Genomic DNA, 24,218 nt, shown 5'->3' with positions numbered 1-24,218 from the left:
TGTCGTGGGGAACAGCAGCATAATATCCTCCGATCCTGGACATTGTTAAACTTTTTTCTTCACCATTTTGCACATTTTAGAAATAAGCTACTCATTTTATAAATAAAGCCTAGAAACAATCTTAGTGCTTTTCTTTCAGTGGTTAAGAGGTTAAAAAAAAAAATCAAAGATTTTAAAAAGTCTAATGGAAAAGAATGAGTGTTTCAAGTTTGAAGAAAATAGTCAATGCAGAAAATATTTGCATAGAATTACATGGTGGTAAAATTTGCCTTGCAGTCCTTGCTTAGAGCAACCTCCTGAGCCCAATTTCAGGATGCAAGTCTTCGCATAGCCTGTGGAGGCAAAGGGGAAACAGTGTTGATGCAACTGAGTTCTCCTGAAGTCTACCTTATCTTTTTTGCAAATATGTTTGTGTAGTGTTGGTTGCTTACATTTACTTAGGTGTATAGCATCACAATAAGAGTAGGGTAAAAACTTAATTTTGTACTTCATCATACTTTAATTGGATGTATTTTAAAAACAATAATTACTACTTCTTGAGTACTTACTATGTACAAGGCACTGTTTTATTCCTGTACATGTACCCGTTAACTGTCACAACTCTGTGAGGTATTATTATTTCTATTTTACATGAAGAAACTAAAATGAAGACAGGATAAGTAAATTGCCCTAAGCTACCCAGCTGGTAAGTTGCAGAATCAGGACCAGCACTCAAGTCTGTTGGTTCTAAGCCCAGGCCCTGAAAACCACTCTGTTTCCCTATCTACAGGAACCCTACCTGAATGATGCTTTTATGTGGCATCAAAAATACTTCTATATAGTGTGGCAACTTCTTAAGTTCCAGTTTTGATATATGAGTTTTCACTCAACTAAGTTGGCCCTATATCCGTAGTCATAAACTACTAAAGCTGGAAGGACTTCACAGCTCAGTACTGAAATTCCTGGCCTCACCAAGCTGATGGGCTAAAATGTGGAGCCCCTGATTTTCACTCTACTTAGTGTATTTCTTCCACAAAGATCTTCTCTGCCTGTCATCCTCACTGCCTGATTTTATCATTGGGCTTTGAGTGTTATCCTTTCCAACATTTTTATCCGGACCTGGAATACAGCAGAGAAGTCCTGCTTATTCAGATTTGCATATGGCACCCAGTGGGGTTACATCGTTACTATGCTGGATGATAGAGTTAGTGTTCAAAACGATGTCAATAAACTGGAACCAGGAAGCTGTAATCTAGCAGAAGAATGTGTAGGTCTGCATTAGGGCCAAAATCAATTATGTAAATATAAATGGAGAGCCCAGCTAGACCACAGTTCATGTGAAAATGCCCAAGTCTTTAGTTGACCCCTGCTCAGTAGAAGCAAAGATTTCGATGTGGCTATTATGAAGATAAACCCATTCTTAAGTCACGGTAATGTAAATATCTTGATGAAATCAAGGTAGGTCAGAGTTGACCCCATCTGGGGTTTTATGTCCCCTTCTTGACCAGGGAAGGATTACCAAATTTCATGTCTAGGAGGAACAGTAAAGGGAACTGGAGGAGTCTCACCCAGGATAGAGTCTGTTGGAAATGTGAAAGCTGCTCTCAAATATTTAAGGACTGTGCAGAGAAAGCAACCAAAAGGATCTCAGTCCACTGGATGATTATTAGAGAAAGGGTGAATCTAGTTTGTAAGCGTAGCTAACACTTGGAGAATTCAACTATGTAGCAAACTCCCTTTGCTGCTAGTTGGCAATGTCTAGAAATGTTCACACAAAAGCTGAGACAACATCCTTCAGGATGGGGTAGGAGAGATTTCTGCATGGCCGAGAATGTGGGGCTACCTGATTTCTAGACATCTTTCAACTTAAAAATTCTTTGATCTTCTTTTTTTGGTCCCATTTTACTGAGTGATGGAGCCACGAAGTTCGATCAGATACTGTAAGTGTCAGTCAAGTTTCCTAGGAATAGTCTGATGCCCCACTGGCATCAGAAATACACAGAATCAGTCTCTTTTTTAAGCCGTCATCAGTCAGATGAAGAAAAGTCATGAGGTTCCTACTGCTCACATTCTATTTCTGAAGCTTATGAAACTCCTGGTTTAAAAATTCCCTCCATTCACCTTTCTCCTATCTCACTGGCCTTGGGTCTCTGGAAAAGAAGGTATGAGGAGGCTTAGGTATAAAATCAGGACCAATGTGTTGGCTGCTTCCAGTTGCTGATCACGCCTGTATGCCTGGGACAAAAGGTCCCCCCAGGTACTATGTCTTCAAGGGAGAACCCTTGTTTTCCATTTTCCCCTTTCTATGAAGCCATCCTCTTGGTATTTTTAAAAAATTCTTTTCCCTGAATAGTTTTTATCAAGTAGTTTTAATACTACAAGTTATTATTCTATTTAATCCAAATTATTTTCTTTGAACGAACATAATGATCATACCTCATCTTGGACATCAAGTTCTTCTTCAATCAGCTCTGCTTCCATTAATTCAAGAGGATCTTTACAGTCTTGGATGAGGGTGATCTTGACAAAGAGAACACGGAGAATATTTATTGGAGGTGTAAGAGCATTAACCCACCTGATACTTCACTGAAAACGATTTGAAGCTTTGCTGGTGCCTCTCATTTATAATCTACATACTTCAACATCTTTTTCCACTTTCTTGTCCTTTTATATTTCCCACTTAGAATTCTCCCTATACCATTTTTTTCACATTCAAGTGTGAACTAGTATAGTTCTCCATTGTCTAACCTCCTTTGCAGCTTTCTTCCCCAACCTCTGAAGTGTATGCCTCTTAACAAATCACCCTGTCTGCCTAAATGATTCAGCAGTCAATAGTAGTTTTCTTTCAATGGCCAAGCTAAGCACACTTAGTACAGCATTGAGCATGCAGTGAATGCCCAGTGAAGGGCTCCTGAGTGATGGCCATAAACAGTCTCAAGTTGAATTGGATGGGAATTAATGTTACTGGAGATGGAAACCAACATCTATGAACCAAGTAGTTGTTTAGGAAAGTTCTGCTTTTTAGCTGTAGTATGTAATTTAATCTTCCACACAGAGGAAACCAGTAACAATCTGGACTTTGTCTTATGCATAAAGGGTATTCCCAAAGCCACTCTAAATGTATATCAAGGCAAGAGTGACATTTCAGAGGGCTTTTTTAGCTACTTTTAATCTCACAGATAAATAACCCAGTTCTTGTTATATGATCTTGCTTTGTTGTTACCTGTGGGTTAGAGAACTTTTAGATATTTTTTAAAAAAGGTTTATGAGTTTTCAAAGCTGAGCATCTTGCATGTAGTGCCTTTTTTTTTTTTTTGTATTTAAGATCCACATCTTGGTATTTAGGACTAGTATATTCTCTAGCAGCATTAAGCAGAACAATCTTTCCACTAACAATAGGTGAAAAGAATAATGTATTATTGTTTTCTAAATTAGTTTCACTTCAAATATTAACTTCCAATCTACAGTAAGAATCTGCTTATCCCACTCTTAGAAAAAAAGGGAAAGCAATTTAAAATACAGTAGTCTGTGTCACCAGAATAATTATTATTGTTGTTATTTTTATAGGCATTTGTTTTAGTTTCCCAAATTCACAGTGAGAAAGTCCATGAGAGATGAGGCTCTTGTACCAGGCCCAGCCCAATGACCCACATCAGAATGCTCAACTCTCCTGGGTGTTTTACAGGAGAAATGACAAAATAAGGAGGCCTGTGGAAAATCAGGGTCTATCCTGTTTTGTGAGGAATAAACTCTGGGCTGATTCATGGCTTTCATTTTTTTTTTTTTTTCTTTTTCAAAAATCACTTACGACCTAACGGATCCTATTTAAAGACATTGCTAGGGAATTCCCTGCTTGTCCAGTGGTTAGGACTCCACGCTTCCACTGCAGGGGGCACGGGTTTGATCCCTGGTCAGGGAACTAAGATCCCGCAAGCCGTTCAGTGCAGCCAAAATATATATATATATATATATATATTGATAATCAAGAGTTTCCAGACTGCTGAGAATTTAAATGGCATTTTAAAAAATTTTTATTTATTTTTGGCTGCATTGGGTCTTTGTTGCTGCACACGGGCTTTCTCTAGTTGCGGCGAGCGGAGGCTACTCTTCATTGCGGTGCGCAGGCTTCTCATTGCGGTGGCTTCTCTTGTTGTGGAGCACGGGCTCTAGGCGCACGGGTTTCAGTAGTTGTGGCACGCAGGCTCAGTAGTTGTGGCTCGCGGGTTTTAGAGCACAGGCCCAGTAGTTGTGCCGCACAGGCTTAGTTGCTCCGCGACATGTGGAATCTTCCCGGACCAGGGCTCGAACTCATGTCCCCTGCATTGGCAGGCGGATTCTTAACCACTGCACCACCAGGGAAGCCCTAAATTGCATTTTATACACAAATCACAGAAGATCCAAGATTCGGTGCCTATATTCTAAAAAGTAACTACAGCTAATGCCTACTTTTATTAGTAACCCCACACATTGTAGAACTAACATTGTACTAGCTAATACCAGGTGTTTTCCTATAAACTCTCACATTTAGTCTTCATATGTACCCAGCAAGGTAAATGTTTTTACTCCCATTTTACTAATGAGAAAACTAAGGCTCTGAAAAGTTAAGTAGATGGCTTAAAATCCCACCGGGCTGGGATTCAAACCTAGATTTGTGGAGTTTTTGCCATTTACAGAAATCATGGTAGTTTAGGAAAGATATATATGTAGAAAGATTCACTGTTTACCGTTTCTAAAATGGAATCTTGAACCTCTTGGGATTTCACCTGGTTCTGGAGATGGAGGACAGCATCGTGGACAGTCAAAAAGAATATGTCCTTTCTGATGTTATCATTAAAGAAACCACATTTCTCCAGCTTTTCTATCACATGATCTTCAAAAGAAAGAGATAATGTTTAGTTAGTCTCTAGGAAAAGCTATTTTTATAACATCAACCAGTGCTAAGTTTTGTTTTTTTTTTTTCAGTGCTAAGTTTTTATACCTCCTCCTTTTAATTCTTTTTTCTCATTTCCAAAATGTGGTCCTGCTCTAGACAGAGTTTCTTTTCCAGTAGCACATGGAATGGTGATACCATAACTGGTTGTGGTAGACGGTGGTGTTTCCCAGCCACATCCCTTTTTCCCGTCCTCCAGCTGCTATGAGTCTGGCTGCTAATGGTTCACAGCTGTGCCCTTCTCCGGAGAGCTTTCTTTGGCCAATGGGAGCTGTCTCACCTGAAAAGGCCTGGGAGGTTACACCCTCTCCCTCGGGTGGCCTGCAGCCACGGACTGACTGATACGGAGGTAAAAGGGCCGGCCAGCCCCCTTCCCCTCAAGGAAGGGTAACCACCTGGTGCTTTTCTTGTTGTGTGTTCCCTGTGAAGTCAGACTAAGTAGATTCTGAAGCCAAGTCTTTGTCTTCTCCCCCTGCCCTATCCTGTTCCCCTCACTCCTTCATGAATTTTCCACTGTACTCTCTCAATAAATCACTTATGCAAGAATCCTTATCTCAGGCTCTGCTTCTAGAGAACTCAGCCTAAGCACTAGTATTTTCCTACACACACTTGTACATAGACAGACACAGACTCATACCCTGGAAGTTCCTCTAGTTCTAAGGGGTCTAAGTCATCTCTAGCTCTGCTCTCCCCATGACAGTTTTTCTCCACTGATCCTGCACTGCTGTCAGGACATAGGTTTCCATGCATCACCAGCTCTGTGGCACAAATTGGAAGTAATCTTTCTAGGTTCAAAAAGGCCTTCAAAGTGATTATTTAATGGGTAGAGTTTCTGTTTGTGGCAATGAAATTTTTGAAAATAGATAGCTGTGATGAACTCTGGGGCACATGTATCTTTTTGAATTAGTGTTTTCGTTTTTTTCCAGATATATACCCAGGAGTAGAATTGTTGGATCCTATGGTACTTCTATTTTTAGTTTTTTGAGAAACCTGCATACTGTTTTCCACAGTGGCTGCACCAATTTACATTCCCACGAACAGTGTACAAGGGGGCCCTTTTCTCCACATCCTTACCAACATTTTTAATTGTAGACTTTTTAATGATAGAAATTCTGACAGATGTGAGGTGGTATCTCATTGTTGTTTGATTTGCATTTCTCTAATAATTAGCAATGTTGAACATCTTTTCATGTGCCTGTTAGCCATCTGTATGTCTTCTTTAGAAAAATGTCTGTTCAGGTCTTCTGCCCACTTTTTTATTGGGTTGTTTGGTTTTTTTGATATTGAGTTGTATGAGCTGTCTGTATTTTTTTTTTCAAATCTTTTTTTTTATTGAAGTATAGTTGATTTACAATGTTGTGTTAATTTCTGCTGTACAGTAAAGTGATTCAGTTATACATATATATATATATACATTCTTTTTTATATTCTTTTCCATTATGGTTTATCACAGAATATTGAATATAGTTCCCTGTGCTATATAGTAAGATCTTGTTGTTTATGCATTCAATATATAATAGTTTGCATCTGCTAATCCCAAACTCCCAATCCATCCCTCCCCCACCCCCTCTCCCCCTTGGCAACCACAAGTCTGCTCCCTATGTCTGTGAGTCTGTTTCCGTTTTGTAGATAGGTTCATTTGTGTCATATTTTAGATTCTGCATATAAGTGATATTATATGGTATTTGTCTTTCTCTTTCTGACTTACTTCAACTAGTATGATAATCTGTAAGTCTATCCATGTTGCTGCAAATGGCATTATTTCATTCTTTTTCATGGCTGAGTAGTATTTCATTGAATATATGTACCTCATCTTCTTTATCCATTCATCTGTAAATGGACATTTAGGTTGTTTCCATGTCTTGGCTACTGTGAATGGTGCTGCTATGAACATAGGGGTGCATGTATCTTTTTGAATTATAGTTTTGTCCAGATATATGCCCAGGATTGGGATTGCTGGGTCATATGGCAACTCTATTTTTTTGAGGAACCTCCATACTGTTTTCCATAGTGGCTGCACCAACTTACATCTTCACCAACAGTGTAGGAGGGTTCCCTTTTCTCCACAGCCTCTCCAGCATTTGTTATTTGTAGCTGTCTGTATATTTTGGATATTAACCCCTTGTCAGTCACATCATTTGCAAATATTTTTCTCCAATTTGGTAGGTTGTCTTTTCATTTTGTTGATGGTTTCCTTTGCTATGCAAAAGCTTTGAAGTTTAATTAGGTCCTATTTTATTTACAATAGCATGGAAGAAACCCAAGTACCCATCAACAGATGATTAGATTAAGATGTGTCATACACATCAGTGTAAAGAAACTATACTCCAATAAAAAAAAAAGATGTGGCATATATGAAATGAAATATAACTCAGCCATAAAAAAGAATGAAATTTTGCCACTTGCAGCAACATGAATGGACCTAGCGAATATTATGTTTAGTGAAATAAGTCAGACAGAGAAAGACAAATGGTTTATGATATCACTTGTATGTGGAATCTTAAAAAAATGCAAATGAGGGCTTCCCTGGTGGCGCAGTGGTTGAGAATCTGCCTGCCAATGCAGGGGGCACGGGTTCGAGCCCTGGTCTGGGAAGATCCCACATGCCACGGAGCAACTGGGCCCGTGAGCCACAATTACTGAGCCTGCGCGTCTGGAGCCTGTGCTCTGCAACAAGAGAGGCCGTGATGGTGAGAGGCCCACGCACCGCGATGAAGAGTGGTCCCCACTTGCCACAACTAGAGAAAGCCCTTGCACAGAAATGAAGACGCAACACAGTCATAAATAAATAAATAAATAAATAAAAGAACGTGAATTTCTAAAAAAAAAAAAAAAAATGCAAATGAATGTATATGCAAAACAGAAACAGACCTACAGATATAGAAAACAAACTTGTGGTTACCAAAAGGGAGGGGGAAGGGAGAAGGGACAAATTAGGGGTATGAGATTAATAGATCAATCTATTTTATACAGACTACTATGTGTAAAATAGATAAACAACAAGGACATACTGTATAGCACAGGGAATTATAGCCATTATCTTGTAATAACCTATAATGGAGTATAATCTGCAAAAATGCTAAATCACTATGCTATATACCTGAAACTAATATAATCTTGTAAATTAACTAAACTTCAATTAAAAAAAGAAATTTTTTTAAAACTCAAAAATTAACAACAGCAACAACAACAAAAAATGTGCAGGAAATGTAAAATACACACTGGATCCCAAAGATGTGAACAGAAGCAAGCAGTGCAAAATATCTCAGTAATAAATTTTATACTGACCAAAAAAAAAAAAAAAAGGAAAGAAAGAAAAGATAGTTGTGATGATTGCACAACATGGTGAATTACTTAATGCCACTGAATTAATTGTACACTTGAATGTGACTAAAATGGCAAATTTTATGTTATACATCTTTTACCACAATAAAAATTGTTTTTGAAAAAAAGGCCTTTGGACATCATGTACTCACATTCCAAGGTAGGAGAAAGGGCTTAAGGGAAAGTCTTATAGATAGATATGTACGTATATGCATTTACCTTGAAGTGATGCAAAGTACACATTTACATCAATTCTTTGGAATTCTTTGACAATCTAAAAATTTAAAAAGGAGAATTTGTAACAATGAGTAACTTTATCTGCCCATAATTCAGTAGCATTCAATTACTTGCTCGGGAGAAACTTCCAACACTTTCGTGGTGAATCAGGAGTTTGAAGAAAGTTCATTATTGGAAATTGGAAAACCATAGAGGTTTTCAACATACAGTCATGATGCTTAGGATGAAAAGACCATATCTCAAGAGGTGGCAACATCCAGCGCTCAACAGCACTGGATAGCACAGAAGTGCTCCATAAATATTTGTGGAAGGAAAGAAAGAAAGGAGTACAGGAGGCTTCCTAATGCAGCCTCTGCTGGTTGGAAAGAAGAGTATGAGTTTATATCTTTGAGTGGAAGCGATATGGGTGTGGATTTGTGGCCACCAGATGCCAAATGTAAAAACTGACCTCTGTATTTTGACTGTAGCAGTGTCAATACTCTGATTGTGATTTTGTACTATAGTTTTGCAAGATGTTAGCACTGAAAGAAACTCAGTAAGGGATACAGAGGATCTCTCTGTATTATTTCTTACAACTTCATGGGGATCTACAGTTATCTCAAAATGAAAAGTTTAAAGGAATCAAGACACAAGACCTATGGACAATAATAAAACAGAACTTGAAGTTTCTGGGGAAAAAAGATCAAGACCTCTATGCAAGTATAAAGTTTGGAGTTTTCACAATTGTCATTATAGCATTTGAAAGCAACTATTTGTTAGGTGCAGAAAATATTCTGGCATTAAATATCTTGACTTTTCCTCAAAGTAATTCATTAAACCCTTTGGTCAACACAATCTACGGTGGATCTGAGCCAATGCCTAGAGTGAAATGCACAAAGAAGAACAAGAGTGTGTTCTCAAATGAGCTAATAACCAGGTCTGCTAAGAGACCTGGAATAGAACCTATCAGCATATTCTCGCACTCTTGTCAATCACTCTTCTACCTGACCTGCCTAGTACCTGCACCCTGGAATCATTTCCTCCCCTTGCAGACGTACCAAGAAGCCCCAGCTAAGCTAAACCGCAGTTGAGGGTAGTTTGATATTATTATACCTGATTGTTACTCCCTTGAACCTGCCTACTTTTCTGCCCAATCCTCTTGATACCTACCTTCCTGAAGCTTCACCTAAACTTGACACTCCCAGTCAAGTTGACATCCAGTTAGTCTGCTTTGGAGGACTTAATGCAATTGTTATTTAAAAGATTACTTAACATTTGCCTTGCCCCTTAGACTGCTTAGTCCCATGAGGGTAGGGATTATGGCTATTTCACAATTAGTTTCTTGTGCCTGGCCAAGTGGTTGGCACACATGTGGCACTGCACATCTATGTGTTAGAAGAATCACTGAAGTTGAGCTTGCATACCTGGTTTCTGATAGGAATGTTTCTGTCCTGCATGCTCCTCAACTCTTTGACTTCCTAGATGCCTGACCTGCTTCCTGCCGATCTAACCTTGATAATCCCTGGCTTTTCCAGTCCTACCATGTTTCTCATTCTGCTGCTCTTCGCATAACAAATAAAAACATAATACTGAACACAAGATTTTGCCCATTTTTCTTTCTTTTCATATTCCATGTCGTATATAGTCTCAGAAAAATAAAACATAATAAATGTTAATATTTGCTGATGTGTGACTATGTGCCAGACACTCTTCACTTTTCTCATTTAATCCTCATCACAACTCTATGAAGTAGGTACCATCATTATCCCCACATTACAGATGGAGAAATTGAGGTACAGACAGATTAAGCAACTTGCCCAAAGTCACACCACTAGTAAGTGGTAGAGCCAGGATTCAACCCCAGGCAGTCCAGCTCTGCAGCCTGTGCTTTAAAGTAATACACTCTATTGCAAAAGCATTCCCCTAGAAAAATTACAGAGCCCATGCAATCAATCACCCTTTTGCAAGACCAGGAAACCCATATCATTTTACTATTGCCAAAGCTCCAAATATGTAATTCGAAACACCGGAACCTTACCACACGCAATGATCTCACTCCAACAACATCCAGGAAAGAGACAGCTCCACAGTCAAGCACGAGGCTATGGATCGGCACTTTAGGAACATTCACTTTGATTGGAAGCTCAGCGTTCCAATCCACTTGAATCTCTATTTCCTTGGTTGGAATATCAAATTCTTCTGGATTTTCGATGTCTTCATCAGGCTCAAAAGCATTATTCGATGAACCAGCATCACTTATAATGCCATTCTAAACAAAGAAAACACTGCCAGCTCAATTACTAATGATTTGGGATGTCTTTCAACAATTAATCTAAAAGGACTTAAAAGTTCTACAAACTGCTTGTTGGTAAGCAAAATATCAAGAGGATGAACTCTTAGGGAATAAGGTTTACCTCAGCCCAAATTCTGATGTTCTCTAGGAAGAAAAATGGAAGAGCAGTGGAGAGAGGAAATGTTTGATTTCTGGAAGATTGTAGAACTTAGCCAAGAGATACATTGACAAGAGAGTTTGAATAAAAGGTAACTACTGTAGCTCTAAAAGTTTATGAACTTATGACTGCCTTCTGTTGTGAGTAATTTTCTGGCATTGAATTAGCACTTGATTTGTTCCTTTCAGTAAAAATAAGGTTTATTTCATGATAGGAAAAAAAAAAATCTCACCCTTTGTTTCCAAGGAGCCCTGCTGATTTCATTTTATTCTCTCCCCTTCCCTCTTGCCTAAAAGAACAACTCAGCTGTTCTCCATCATACATATGTCATCTGCTTGTACACATCTGGGTACCAAAGAGGGTATATTTAATTGTAGACAGTCTAACTGCTTTTATTTCATCTGAGAAACGAGAGAATTTCAGAGGGGAAAGAATGATGTTGCCTCACCTTTGTTGCTCTTAATTGCCCTTTTTTGATGAGTTTCTGTATTTTCCTCAGTGCTTTCAACCTCTTATTATACACTCTAATGGCATCAAATCCAACCTTTGGAAAAAAAATGTCAAGTTAGTTAAAACGTCTGGTTCCTAATGCTCATTAATGGCAATTTTTATCTGGAAAGGCTATTTCTCAAGTGGTATTATTCGCTGATATATCCTGCCAGAAAGGAAATTCTGAGGTCCGATGGAGGTCTCCACTACCGGGCCACCCTAACCCACCCACCCAGAGACTCAGGGAAGGCAGTAGCATATTGAAGACTCCAAGACAATAAAAAATAAAAATAAAAAAAAAACAGCAAAAAATAACCTTTTTAGCTTTAAGTCTGTGTTTTCCAAATTTGCTTGACATGGCAAAGCCCTTGTTGTTGCAAAGTCTATGAACATTCCTTTGAACTTCAGGAAAACACTGATCTAGAGGCAAACTCCAACTTTGAAGCATAGCATGGAATTCAAGACCAGAATTTCCTGCTTATCTATTCCACTTATACTTTTTACCCTTTATTCCAACTGCCCCCTCCCCCAGCCCCTGCCCAATACACATTCCCACATTTTCCTCTCAGCTCATATAGTTCCCAAACACCTGCCATAATCTCCTTCCTTCTGCCCAACCGCCACGCAAAGCCTGATCAGTCCACCTAACTCGGATCACTCCCTTCCATGAAATCTTAACACTTACTGTCTATACTACTTAGTTGGAACTTACTCGAAGTCTGCCTGGAGACATCTCTAGTAGTTTTGTCCAGCATAGTTATTGCTACCTGAATTTTAACGTATGTGTTATTATTGTTTGTTCCTATTCCCAAATAGATTGAAAGTTATTTGAGGGCAAGGATGTTATAATTCTTAATGCCCTGTAAAAAGGGAACAGGGTATAGGACCTTATGCCCACGTTTGAGCCCCTTAAATACCTGTAGAGTGAATGAAGTCTCAAAGGAAGTTAGAAACTAGATTTCTAGGGACAAAATACTTACTGTGGACTTGATACATTTTTTTAAACCATCAACATTGCCGTAAAAAATAGGACTAGAAAATCTCAGAATCTTCACTCCTTCAGGTTCTTCAATCTAGCATTAAGAAAAAAAATTTTTTTTCTGAGGTTAAATCATTTCATGCCTTAAATACTCAGTTAAGTTTTTGGCTATTCAGCTAGGAGCTGAGTGACAATTGCTCAGAGAAGCTGGGCAGCAGTCCTCAACTTTCCTCTAACAGGAGTTTGTTCTTTTTCTAGTTCTTTTGGGTGTAAAGTTAGATTGTTTATTTGAGATTTTTCTTGTTTCCTGTGGTAGGCCTGAATTGCTATGAACTTCCCTCTTCGAACTTCTTTTGCTGCATCCCATAGATTTTGGAATGTTGTATTTCCGTTTTCACTTGTCTTAAGGTAATTTTTTATTTCCCCTTTGATTTCTTCAGTGACCCATTGTTTGTTCATAGCATGTTGTTTAATCTCTATGTATTTGTCATTTTTTTCAGTTTTCTTCTTGTAACTGATTTCTAGATTAACATCATAGTGGTCAGAAAAGATGTTTAATATGATTTCAATGTTCTTAAATGGGTTGGACTTGTTTTGTGACCTAGCCTAATATATTATCTATCCTGGAAAATATTTCATGTGCACTTGGGAAGAACGTGTATTCTGCTGCTTTTGGATGGAATTTTTATACTTTAAGTTTAAAGAAATCCCTTTAACATGTTTGTAAAGCCAGTTTAGTGGTGATTAACTCCTTTAGCTTTTGCTTGTCTGGAAAACACTTTATCTCTTCTTCAATTCTGAATGACAACCTTACCAGGTAGAGTTTTCTTGGTTGGAAGTTTTGTCCTTTCAGCACTCTGAATATATTATGCAACTTCCTTCTGGCCTGCAAAGTTTCTGCTAAAAAATCAGCTGATAATCTTATGGGGGTTCCTTTATACGTAACAAGTTATTTTTCTCTTGCTGTCTTTAAGATTCTCTATCTTTAACTTTTGACATTTTATTTATAATGTCTTGATATAGATCTCTTTGGGTTCATCTTATTTAGAACTCTGTATTTCCTGGACCTGAATGTTTCCTTCCCCAGGTTAGGGACATTTTCAGCCATTATTTCTTCAAACAGTTTCTCTGCCCCTTTCTGTCTCTCTCTTTTCCTTCTGGGATTCCTAAATGTGAATGTTATTCTGCTTGATGTTGTCCCATAGGTCCCTTAAGCCATCCTCACTTTTTAAAATTCTTTTTTCATTTTGCTGTTCTGCTTGGGTCAGTTCCAGTGTCCTGTCTTCTAGGTTGCTGATCCATTCTTCTGCTTCATCTAGTCGGCTGTTGAACCCCTCTAGTGTATTTTTCAGTTCAGTTAGTGTATTCTTCAGCTCTTGACTTCTGTTAGGTACTTTCTTATTATATTTTCTCTCTCTTTGTTGAAGTTCTCACTGTGGTCATCCATTCTTCTCCAGAATTCATTGAGCACCTTTATAACCATTACTTTGAACACTTTATCAGGTATATTACTTATCTCTGTTTCATTAAAGTCTCTTTCTGAAATTTTGTCTTGTACTTTCATTTGGAACATATTCCGCTGTTTCTTCCTCATTTTGCTTGATTTTCTGTGTTTGTTTCTATGTGTTAGGCAAAATGGCTACCTATTCTAGTCTTCTAGTCTTGAAGGAGTGGCGTATATAGGAGATGAACCTTATATTTCAACCTTGCCCTAGCTCTTGGGTGTCTCTCAAACCTTTGTGCTTGTCTAATTAGCCTGGCTTTTTTTTTCTTTTTTTAAAATTTTTATTTATTTATTTATTTATTTTTTGGCTGCGTTGGGTCTTTGTTGCTACGTGCGGGCTTTCTCTAGTTGCGGCAAGTGGGGGCTATCTTCATTGTGGTGCACAGGGTTCTCATTGCGGTGGCTTCTCTTGTTGCGAAGCACGGGCTCTAGGCGCGTGGGCTTCAGTAGTTGTGGCACGTGGGCTCAGTAGTTGTGGCTTGCGGGCTCAGTAGTTGTGGCTCATGGGCTCTAAAGCACAGGCTCAGTAGTTGTGGCACACAGGCTTAGTTGCTCCATGGCATCTGGGATCTTCCCGGACCAGGGCTCGAACCCATGTCCCCTGCATTGGCAAGCGCATTCTTAACCACTGCGCCACCAGGGAAGTCCCTAGCCTGGTTTATTTTTGATAGGCCCCAGTTGTTGACGGTGTGCCAAGACCTGTCAGTGTTCCAAGGGGAGGAACAGCATCTAGACTGATTGGAAGCCAGATCCTCAGGCAGCAGCTTTTAAAATATGAAAATATATACAGTCTTGTGGAACCACAATTACTGACCTCAGGAGACGTGGAGGTGTCTCCTGGGTGATGGTTGCAAAAATCGGAGCTTCAGATGAACTCCTTTCTGGGAGGTACCACAAGCTGTGGCGAGGCCAAGGGAGGGTGTGAGAATGACGTCTCCCTGCCTACACTGCCTGAGAGCATTTCTGTAGCCTCTATATGTGTGGCAAACCTGAAGGCTGTCACTCAGGTTAAAGCTCTGGGGTAAATAAATGGGCCTTTTCCACAGGTGGACTGGGGTATGTTTTGTCTGCAATCTCTGTAGTACCCTGGGTGTGGTAGCCTGCCCAGAACTATCTTTCCAACTGTTACAGTCCTGTGGGGCCCAGGCATGCAACGCCCTCGGGCCACCAGGGCCAGGCAACCGAGGGGTGTTCCTTGTGTGGACTGTGCTCACCTACCAGCTTTAGCATGGCTGCAGGAGAGTGCTGAGGGTGGGGCATGCTGCAGCTTTAGCAACGCAAGAGAAGAGTGCTGGGAGCGGAGCAGACCTGTGGCTTTATTGAGGTTGTGCCTGGGTGCACCCGCCTACACTAGCAAGGTACAGGCAGAGCGCAAAAATGGCACTTGCCAGTGCCTCCATCCCTGAAGCAAGTCCCAAGTGGTCCTTGCCCCTCTGGCAGATGCTTTAAGATTAGCAAATGAATCTCCTTCACATATAGTCCAGGGACTTTCAAACTGCTGCCTTTGTGCTGGGTCCCAGGATGAGTGAGCCCACATGTGAGCCCCTCCAAAGGAGTATCTCACATTCCCACAGTCCCCTCGGGGCCCCTGAATGTAAGCCGTATTGGTTTCCAAAACCAGACATTTTGGGGGCCTCGACGCTTTGGTGCAGGTCCCAAGGGATGTGGGGTACAAACCCCTTGCTCCTCAGGGAGTAGCTCCAAACTTAGGACATTCCTCCCTATTGTGGGACGCGGAGCCAGGGGTGGGTTTTGGCGAGACTGCATCCCTGCCTCTCCTACTTGTTTCGATGTGGCCCTTTTATCCCTTGTTGTGGAGGAGCTGTTCAGCTAGTTATCAGTTCTTTTTCAGAGAGAATTATTCCTTATGTAGCTGTAGATTTGGTGTGTCCATAGGAGGAGGTGAGTTCAGAATCTTCCTGTTCCAGAATCCATCTTGGACCGCCCCCTTGAATTTTCTTTCTTTCTCTGCTTTTTCATGTTTGTTCCTTCTGGTGGTCACTAAGCACTCTTATTTGCAGGGAACATAAGCCCATCCGTGGAATGTTTATTTTCTTCGTTTTTTATTTTCTGTATTATATATTATTTCTTCCAATTCCAAGGATACAGAAAAATGTCAAATAAGGTTCTTTGTGACAGAGAACATGAACGTGTCTTCTTAGAATTGAATGAAGAAAATCTTACAGGGATTTCAGACAGTGTCATAGAAGATAAGGATAACATAGCAGAGAAATAGAAATTTTTTTCCTCTTGCTGCTTAAAAAATTGCTGTTACAGGCTTCCCTGGTGGCACAGTGGTTGAGAGTCTGCCTGCCAATGCAGGGGACACGGGTTTGAGCCCTGGTCTGGGAAGATCCCACATGCCGCGGAGCAACTGGGCCCGTGTGCCACAACTACTGAGCCTGCGCGTCTGGAGCCTGTGCTCCGCAACAAGAGAGGCCGCGATAGTGAGAGGCCGCGATAGTGAGAGGCCCGCGCACCGCGATGAAGAGTGGCCCCCGCTCGCCGCAACTAGAGAAAGCCCTCACACAGAAACGAAGACCCAACACAGCTAAAAATAATAAATAAATAAATTAATTTAAAAAAAAAATTGCTGTTAACATCTTGGCTTTCAGCAGTGTTACTGTAGTGTTTCTAGGTGCGGATTTTTGTGTGTACATTAATTGGGTTCAGTGGGCATTTTGGATTTGTACATTGTGGTTTTCCTCAAATTTGGGAAAGTTTTGATACTTATTCAATATTTTGTCTGTTTTTTTTTTTTTTTCTCTTCTTCTCTTTTGGGAATGTTGTTACAGCATATGTTTTATTTTGTCCTAGAGGTCTCTGAGGCACTGTCTTTTTTTTTTTTTAGTTATAATTGACATATTAGTTTCAGGTGTACAACCTGATATTTGTATACATTGCAAAATGATCACCACAATAAGTCTAGTTAACATCTGTCACCATATATAGTTACAAAATTTTTTGTGTGATGAGAACTTTTAAGATCTACTCTCTTAGGAACTTTCAAATATGCAATACAGTATTATTAACTATGGTCTTCACACTGTACATTACATTCCCATGACTTATTTATTTTATAACTGGAAGTTTGTGTCTTATGACACCCTTCACTCAGAGGAATAGAATTTTGGTTCAACTTCTGTAAATAACTGAATTGCCTATTTTTTAAAAAATTCCCTGTACCATGGTTTGACATTAAAATGACATTTTAACTAGCATGGACAGAATTCACATAAGCCTAGGATATCAGAGGGCACACTGGATCGAACGTTTTCCTGACACCCCCCAGTGGACTTCTGGACTTTCCCAACAGAAGTAGCCTCCCTTTTTGGCTACCTTATCCCCAACATACTGAAGGAGAAATATGCAAGCCCTGAAAATCCAGCTTAGCAAACCCAAGTCCAGCCAATGTCTCACAAAGGCACTTACGTTTTTATAATTCTTGGTGCTTTTGTAGATGTCTGTGCTAGGGATACTTCCAAGGCTGTTCCATGAGGGACTGAAAGAAGAAAAATTAAGGTCAGGATTTTTTGGAACAGGCATATTTTGGAATAAAAAGTTAGAAGAAATTACAGATACTAAAGAGCCCATAATTTGGGTGTTTTTGGACTCTGTCTTTATCGCAGATGACATTTTCCGGTAGCTAACTCTGAAGGGAACAGCCGGTGTTTGTGTAGGATTCGGGGAGAAGGAAGTGTGCCTCATTTCTGATGCCTGCAAGAAGTAATGAGCACCATACTTTCATATGTGTAAGACTTTATAGGATAAGCAAAGAGCTTTCACACATGTTAAATCTTATTTGAGCCCTACCATAACCCTGAAAGATCAGCAGTATTATCCTCATTTTTACTGGTGAGTCAACTGTTTAGAGAAGTTCAAAAAGGCCCTGGAGGGAAGAGGAGCACAGCCTCTATCTTTAACCCATGGGTCTTCATTGCCAGGCATGGTGCCTAGAACTTACTTGTGAGTTATAGCAACTTTCTGATGAAGTATGGGGAGTCTGCACTGATCAAATTAGTCTCATTTCATAGAAATAGGAGCCTGGGAGGACCAGACATAAGTCCTTCCCATCCACCAGACTGTTGATTTCCTGTTTCTGATGCGACCACATAAATTCCATGATTCTTCAAGTGTGACTAGGGACATATGCTAGATACAATTCCTGAAGAAAGAGTGTCTGTTTAGGGTACTCTCAGCAATGTGCTCTCTGGATCAGCCTTATAATTACCGGAAATTAAATACTGTGGAGGATACTGCTTTTTGTTGGCTCAAAGCCTCGTTACCAAATCTGCAGCTAAACGGTGCCACCGATTTTCCTCAGCTTGCTGTGCAGTGCCGATTTTTAACTTAAAGCTTAGAAACTGTATAGTCTTTCTCTACAAAACCCTTCTCCCCCAGTCACACTCACACAAGTAAAAGTAAACACGGAGGCATCAGGGCACAAAACTCTCTTCCAAGGAGAGTTTCTGAGGTGTTTCCCAGTAGCACACTGGGTACTTTGGACGCTTGTGAACTCTTTCGGGCCCTTGGGCAACCATTTAAGGGTGCTGAGGCAGTAAACACAAGCGTTTGGGTAGTCTCCAACATGCCAGGGGAGGCAAGGAGGGAGGGAAGGAGAACTGGTTGGTGGAACGGGAAAGGTGGACTTATGCTAAGCTGAAGACACCCGTGTTGAGGTTTCCCCAGGTTTCGTATTCCTTCATGGCCCAAGCGCAGGCAAAAAATGGACCAGAAGTCTGGGGAGATAACAGAAGTTTTGAGGAAGGAGAGAAGCACGCTTCTGCTCTCTGTTCAGACAATTCCATAGACCCAGAAGGGCATCTACCAAAGACCTCTCAAGGGTCAAAACAAGGGAATGCCCTGGCGGTCCAGTGGTTAGGACTCCGCACTCTCACTGCCGAGAGCCTGTGTATCCCCAGTTGGGGAACTAAGATCCCGCCAACCTCGCAGCCAAAAAAAGATTTTTTTCAATAAAAAATTTTTTTAAAAGTCAAAACAAAACAAATGAAAAAACATACACCTTTAGGCTGCCTCACAGATTGTTTTCCATTACTTTGAACTGTGTCTTTGCTGCTTTCACTCTGCAGATGACCTAATTATGTCTACTTCGCGTAATTGGTATGGCTTATTGGGTACATACCTTATTTGGCAGATTTGAATGAATTTTGGCTACAGTCAACTGTTTTAAAGTCTCCTGTTCTGGGTTGTTACATAACTTCTGGGTTACTAGCTTCAAAAGAAAATGAGCTATAATATATTTAGCAGCTGTCTGGGCCCAAGGCTTGGGCCCAGTGCCTCTCAGACATCATCTCATTTTAAAAAGAAACTACACAGCAACTTCAGTCTTTTGCTGAATCATGTATCTTTTAGTCTTACCGTGACTTGGAGGAGAGCATAGCAGTAGAGCATGTGAATAAGTGCATAGATTTGGGGGTGAGATACATCTGGGTTCAAATCCTGTCTCTGCCACTGACGAGCTGATCTTGGGGAAGGTTCTTAACCTTTCTGAGCTTCAGTTATCTTACTAGAATGAGGAGAGTAAAACCTATTCACAGGATTTTTTTGAAGACTAAATATGATAATGTGTGTAAAGCACCATACGCTTAATTTGTAGAAGCACTCAATATGTAGTAACTATTATGAAAGGGAGTGCTTTTATTGTATTTATCACAATAAAGAAATATAAGAAATCTCAGGGTGTGTTGTCCTGTTTATAGATAACCTGGATCTTATATTACTCACAATTGAACTCTCAGGACCACAGTCAGAAATCCAAATATAAGGCCAGCTAGTAAACCGAGGTCCAGCCCCAGAATGATGGATGCTACGCACGTAAACACCCAGATAACCTAGGAAAACATGGAAATGAAAGGAATTATGTTAATTCATCAGATACCATCAGGTGAGCAATTACCTGTAAAAATAATAAGATCAATTGTCCACGAACAAATTACAGCTTTGTAAAATATTCTGACTTCATTGCATATTTTAAGTGGAAGTGGAAATTGCCCTTTCCGGTAAAGGCCAGCTGTTCCATTTAAATATTCTTAAATTTAATTTTTGAATAGGTAATATATTGACATGGTTCAAAATAAAATTAGTATTAAAAAGGTGTGCAGGGCTTCCCTGGTGGCGCAGTGGTTGAGAGTCTGCCTGCCAATGCAGACGACACGGGTTCGAGCCCTGGTCTGGGAGGGTCCCACGTGCCGCGGAGCAACTAGGCCCGTGAGCCACAACTACTGAGCCTGCGCGTCTGGAGCTTGTGCTCCGCAACAAGAGAGGCCGCGATAGTGAGAGGCCCGTGCACCGCGATGAAGAGTGGCCCCTGCTTGCCGCAACTAGAGAAAGCCCTTGCACAGAAATGAAGACCCAACACAGCCAAAACTAAATAAATAAATAAATAAATTTAAAAAAAAAAAAAAAAAAAAAAAAAAAAGGTGTGCAGTGGGACTTCCTGGCAGTCCAGTGGTTAAGACTCTGCACTTCCACTGCAGGGGCCACGGGTCTGATCACTGGTCGGGGAACTAAGATCTGGCATGCTGCGCGGCACGGCTGGAAAAAAAAGTGTGCAGTGAAAAATCTTGGTTGCAACTTTCTCCTTTCTCCATCCATTCCCAATCACTCTCCTTTCTTGTGTCCTCGTTTATTTCTGTGTGTGTGTGTGTGTGTGTGTACACACATGTGCACACTTTTCTCCAGCATTTATTTTGGCAAATACAAGCAAATATGACTACAAAGCATATATTATTTTCCCTTCTTTTAGTGTGTTATACACACTCTTCCATTTTGCACTGGTCTCTTTTTTACTTCACAATTTGTCTTGGAGATCTTTCCATATAGATATATAGGGAGTTTTCCCATTCTTTTTATCTGTTCTGGTTTAAATTAGGGCAGAACTCTGAAGGGTTTAGCTTCTTTTTTTTTTTTCCTAACAATCCCTCAGAAGACTTGTAAAGGTTACTTTAATCAAAATTATAATCAACGTGGGGTTTCGTATTTTGTTTTTGCTTTGTTTTTGTTTTGTTTGTCTTTCTAAATTAGAGGGTTTTTTTAAAAAATTGTTTGTTTTTTGGCTTTAGAAGGCCAAGGGTATACGAAGGAGCTCATATGGGATTCTTGCTGGATATTGATCTTCCCAGAGATACAGGACCTTCACAAATCACAGCTCATGTGGAAGACTTCCCAGCTTTGGCTTATCCACAAAATTCTAATTTCTGCTCTGGTTCCCAAAATGCAAGTAAGACGTAGGAGATAAGGGGATGTAATAATATGGCAAGAAGCATATAAGAAGCAACTCTTATTTCAGAGAAAAATGGATGGTAAGTGACTTACAGCATCAGTCTTATTCTGCCTCCACAGACGAGGAATGTCACACACCTGCATAAACATCCCCTTCAGGTTGGCGATTACAACAGCTGCCAAGACCGACTGCCAAGAGAGACAGGGAAGGCTGAGTTATTCAGGGGAATGGTTTTCCATGTGATGACTTCTAAATCCCCTGTTATTTCTCCGGTGGCAGAGCAGTGAAGGGGAAGTATGTAATCGGTGTGGCGAGAAGCAGGGTTATACCTTCTGCAAGGGTTCCAAAAACTTCCCCAGGGCAACGATGGCGATCATCACAATCCCAGCCGAGATGATGCCGGCAACCTGAAAGACATACGTGTCCCATAACAGGGTCCGTCCTGCCCCCTCTGGACGTGTGCTTGCTGGACACATGCGTGCAAGAGCCTGCTCATGGGCACACGTGACACTTCCCAACTTCCCCCCTTCTGCTCAATACTGTTGAGACAAGTGAGAATTATTTGCTAAAACCATATATTTAGTAGCTATGGCAGAGAAATTAAAGAAAATGTGGACCCTGAGTCTGCTAGAGTAAAGCCTGGATTGCACTTGGATACATTGCAGACCTATACTTTTGGTGTCAATTCAAGAGGCCAAACTTCTAGTCATTTGCCATTCGAGGAAACAGGGCCCATCCCCCTTCCCGGACAACAGATCCTTGTAATGTTCTTGGGAAATAAATTCTCATATCACATAACTGATTCTGCTGCATTATTGAGTCAGCAACCTGATAACAATTCAGATAATACTTTGTATACATGGTGGCCATGATAATCTCAGAGAAAATAAATTTACCAGTCTTTCTGCAGATTCAGAATGCCACACGAGCCTGCTGAGAGGTGGGACCATGTCTCCCGCATCCTCCCACAGCTGCACGGATGCAGGCTCAGAGCTTTGCCCCACAAGCAGCCCGAGTTAGGGTGGGCAGTAGCAGGAGTCAAGGAAGCTTCAGAAACTTTACCTTCGCTGGCAAAAAAGCTCTCCTAAGATCCGTAACTAGTTAGGAGAGAGGCTGAGGGGGTGGGGACTACTCTCTGTTGTGATTAGATGACCAATGGGTTCTCTGCTGAGACAGCTGGGGCCTGGCCGAGGTGAGGCCTAGTAGCTCTGAAACAAAGGAGAGAAGGAGACAGGGAGCCAGAAGCAAAGCGACCAGAGAGGAAGCAGCAGAGAAGGTTGCCCTGGGCCCAAGTACTGCCCTAGTGCAAGATGTTTGCCTTCAAGGAGACACATGAAGCCAATAGAAATTAAAACTCCGAAAACTTAAGGAAATTTCATATCCACGCTCATTCACTCCAGCTGGCAAATTGCTCAGTCATGTTCAGAGGATACGTAGGCCAGACTGAGGCAATATTATGTATGTGACTCACTGAAAAGTCTGCTCTGTCCAGCCAGATCCCCTTTTCTAGGCAATTTGTTATCTCCCAGCACCACACCTCCGGGTTCCCAGTACCTTGGTGAGCTTTCCCCTCTCCTACCTAAGCAGAGAAGCTGGTATCCTTCCTCCCTCCTTCCCTCCTTTCCTTCCTTCCTTTCTTCTACGCGATTACTTAACCAACATTCATTGTCTATCATGAGCCACTTGCATCTCACTGTGGATGTAGGGCTCTGTGGATTGGTGAGAGGGATGGAGATTTGGGGACAAGGACCACAGCCAGCTGCCCAACTCATGCCAGGAGGGTGGCCACCTACTCACTCAGGATAGGAAATAATTAGCCTCCAATTATGGGGACCAAGACTAATTTTGGTTACTATTTTAAAATCTGTGAGGGAACCCATTACTTGTACTTAATTTATAAAGGAAAATTACTTATTTTGCAGGAAATGCTGTAGATTTCATATCTATGAGCAGATTCAGTTACTAGAAAATTAATTCTTCTCTTAAGTGAGAGGGTAACCAGAGCTAGGGAATAGTTTGTCATCATAATTACTTTTTCATGAATCAGTAGGAGTCAGGTGGGGGTGAGACAAAGAACAGGTTGCAATGTTGAGCTCTTCTACAATCTGTAGATGTGTTGAAAACAGTTGATGTCCACTAACACTTATGATTCTGTTCATTCATTCAGCAAATACATGCCGGGTGCTTCTTATGTGTCAGGTACAATGTATGTATCATAGGTACTAAGGCACTATTCTTACCTTGAGAAGTTAATGACCGGAACCATCAACATTTACAAGTGAGTGCCAGGATTTTATAAACATTTTCTTATTTAATCCTCACAACATCCCTATGAGGCGGATACGATTATTATCCCCATTGCATAGATGCAGAAACTGAGGCTCCAACATGAAAAAAAACATGAGAAGCCACACAACAGGAGAAGACCTGCCAGTTCAGCTGGTCACAAGTCCCTGGATTTCAGTCCAGACACTTAGACTTTTAATCCCAGAACTTAGTATACATTTCAGTAATTAAATATCAAGCTATTTCTCTGCTTGTTTCATTCTTCAGTACTGAAATCCTGGCATCCTTCATTCCTAAATATAATACACGCCAGTGTGTTGCAGGGGGTATTAGCTTACCAGAACACCATTATCCCCAAACCCTCTGCCAAGGAATCACTTTACATGGGCATTCTTAGGAGGGGAGGGGAGGATGGACGGGACTGTGCCCATTTCAGCCTGGAAGTAACAGCAGAGAATGGACATCAGCACTTGCAGATCTGCCTGCACCCACTTACAGCCATGTGCCCTGGAGAGCTTGTCAGGGCCCCATCTCCAGTGGAAGCAGCAGAAAATTTCACTGCTGACAGCTACCCCCTGAACCACAGGTACAACTCTGGCAATCACCTCCAACCTCTTCCCCTTGACCACAGATCTCTGGTTATGCTTCCTGTTTGAGGCTGTATTGTTTTTTTTTTTTTTTGAGGCTGTATTGTTTTATTTGCTCTCACAAAGCTGGAAATGTTTGCAGAAAAAAGCAAAGAAAGCTCAATTTTAAACAGAAAAATTCTGAAAATTTAGACTAAATTTTTGTTGAATGGGAGCCAAGAAATTGGAAGA

At 40.7% G+C, this 24,218-nt stretch overlaps 1 protein-coding gene across 1 annotated transcript in view; it reads right to left on the bottom strand.

The window, feature by feature from the left end:
• Positions 1 to 295: 295 nt before the first annotated feature.
• SLC26A4 (solute carrier family 26 member 4) overlaps positions 296 to 24,218 on the bottom strand; it is a 48,247-nt gene continuing 24,324 nt past the window's right edge. The window contains exons 10-20 of the mRNA XM_007180896.1: positions 21,444 to 21,521; positions 21,207 to 21,302; positions 19,617 to 19,723; positions 17,304 to 17,373; positions 12,369 to 12,461; positions 11,348 to 11,443; positions 10,488 to 10,718; positions 8,453 to 8,507; positions 4,704 to 4,849; positions 2,416 to 2,499; positions 296 to 332 (exon numbers count right to left, since the gene is read on the bottom strand). Of these exons, the coding sequence (XP_007180958.1) occupies positions 309 to 332; positions 2,416 to 2,499; positions 4,704 to 4,849; positions 8,453 to 8,507; positions 10,488 to 10,718; positions 11,348 to 11,443; positions 12,369 to 12,461; positions 17,304 to 17,373; positions 19,617 to 19,723; positions 21,207 to 21,302; positions 21,444 to 21,521 (1,080 nt within the window). The 3' untranslated portion in view covers positions 296 to 308. The remainder of the gene's footprint in view (positions 333 to 2,415; positions 2,500 to 4,703; positions 4,850 to 8,452; positions 8,508 to 10,487; positions 10,719 to 11,347; positions 11,444 to 12,368; positions 12,462 to 17,303; positions 17,374 to 19,616; positions 19,724 to 21,206; positions 21,303 to 21,443; positions 21,522 to 24,218) is intronic.

This window comes from Balaenoptera acutorostrata, chromosome 7 (assembly GCF_949987535.1).
Source record: "Balaenoptera acutorostrata chromosome 7, mBalAcu1.1, whole genome shotgun sequence".
NCBI classification, from domain to species: Eukaryota; Metazoa; Chordata; class Mammalia; order Artiodactyla; family Balaenopteridae; genus Balaenoptera; species Balaenoptera acutorostrata.
Note: the sequence above shows the minus strand (reverse complement) of the source record. Positions and strands in the feature narration are given on the sequence as shown.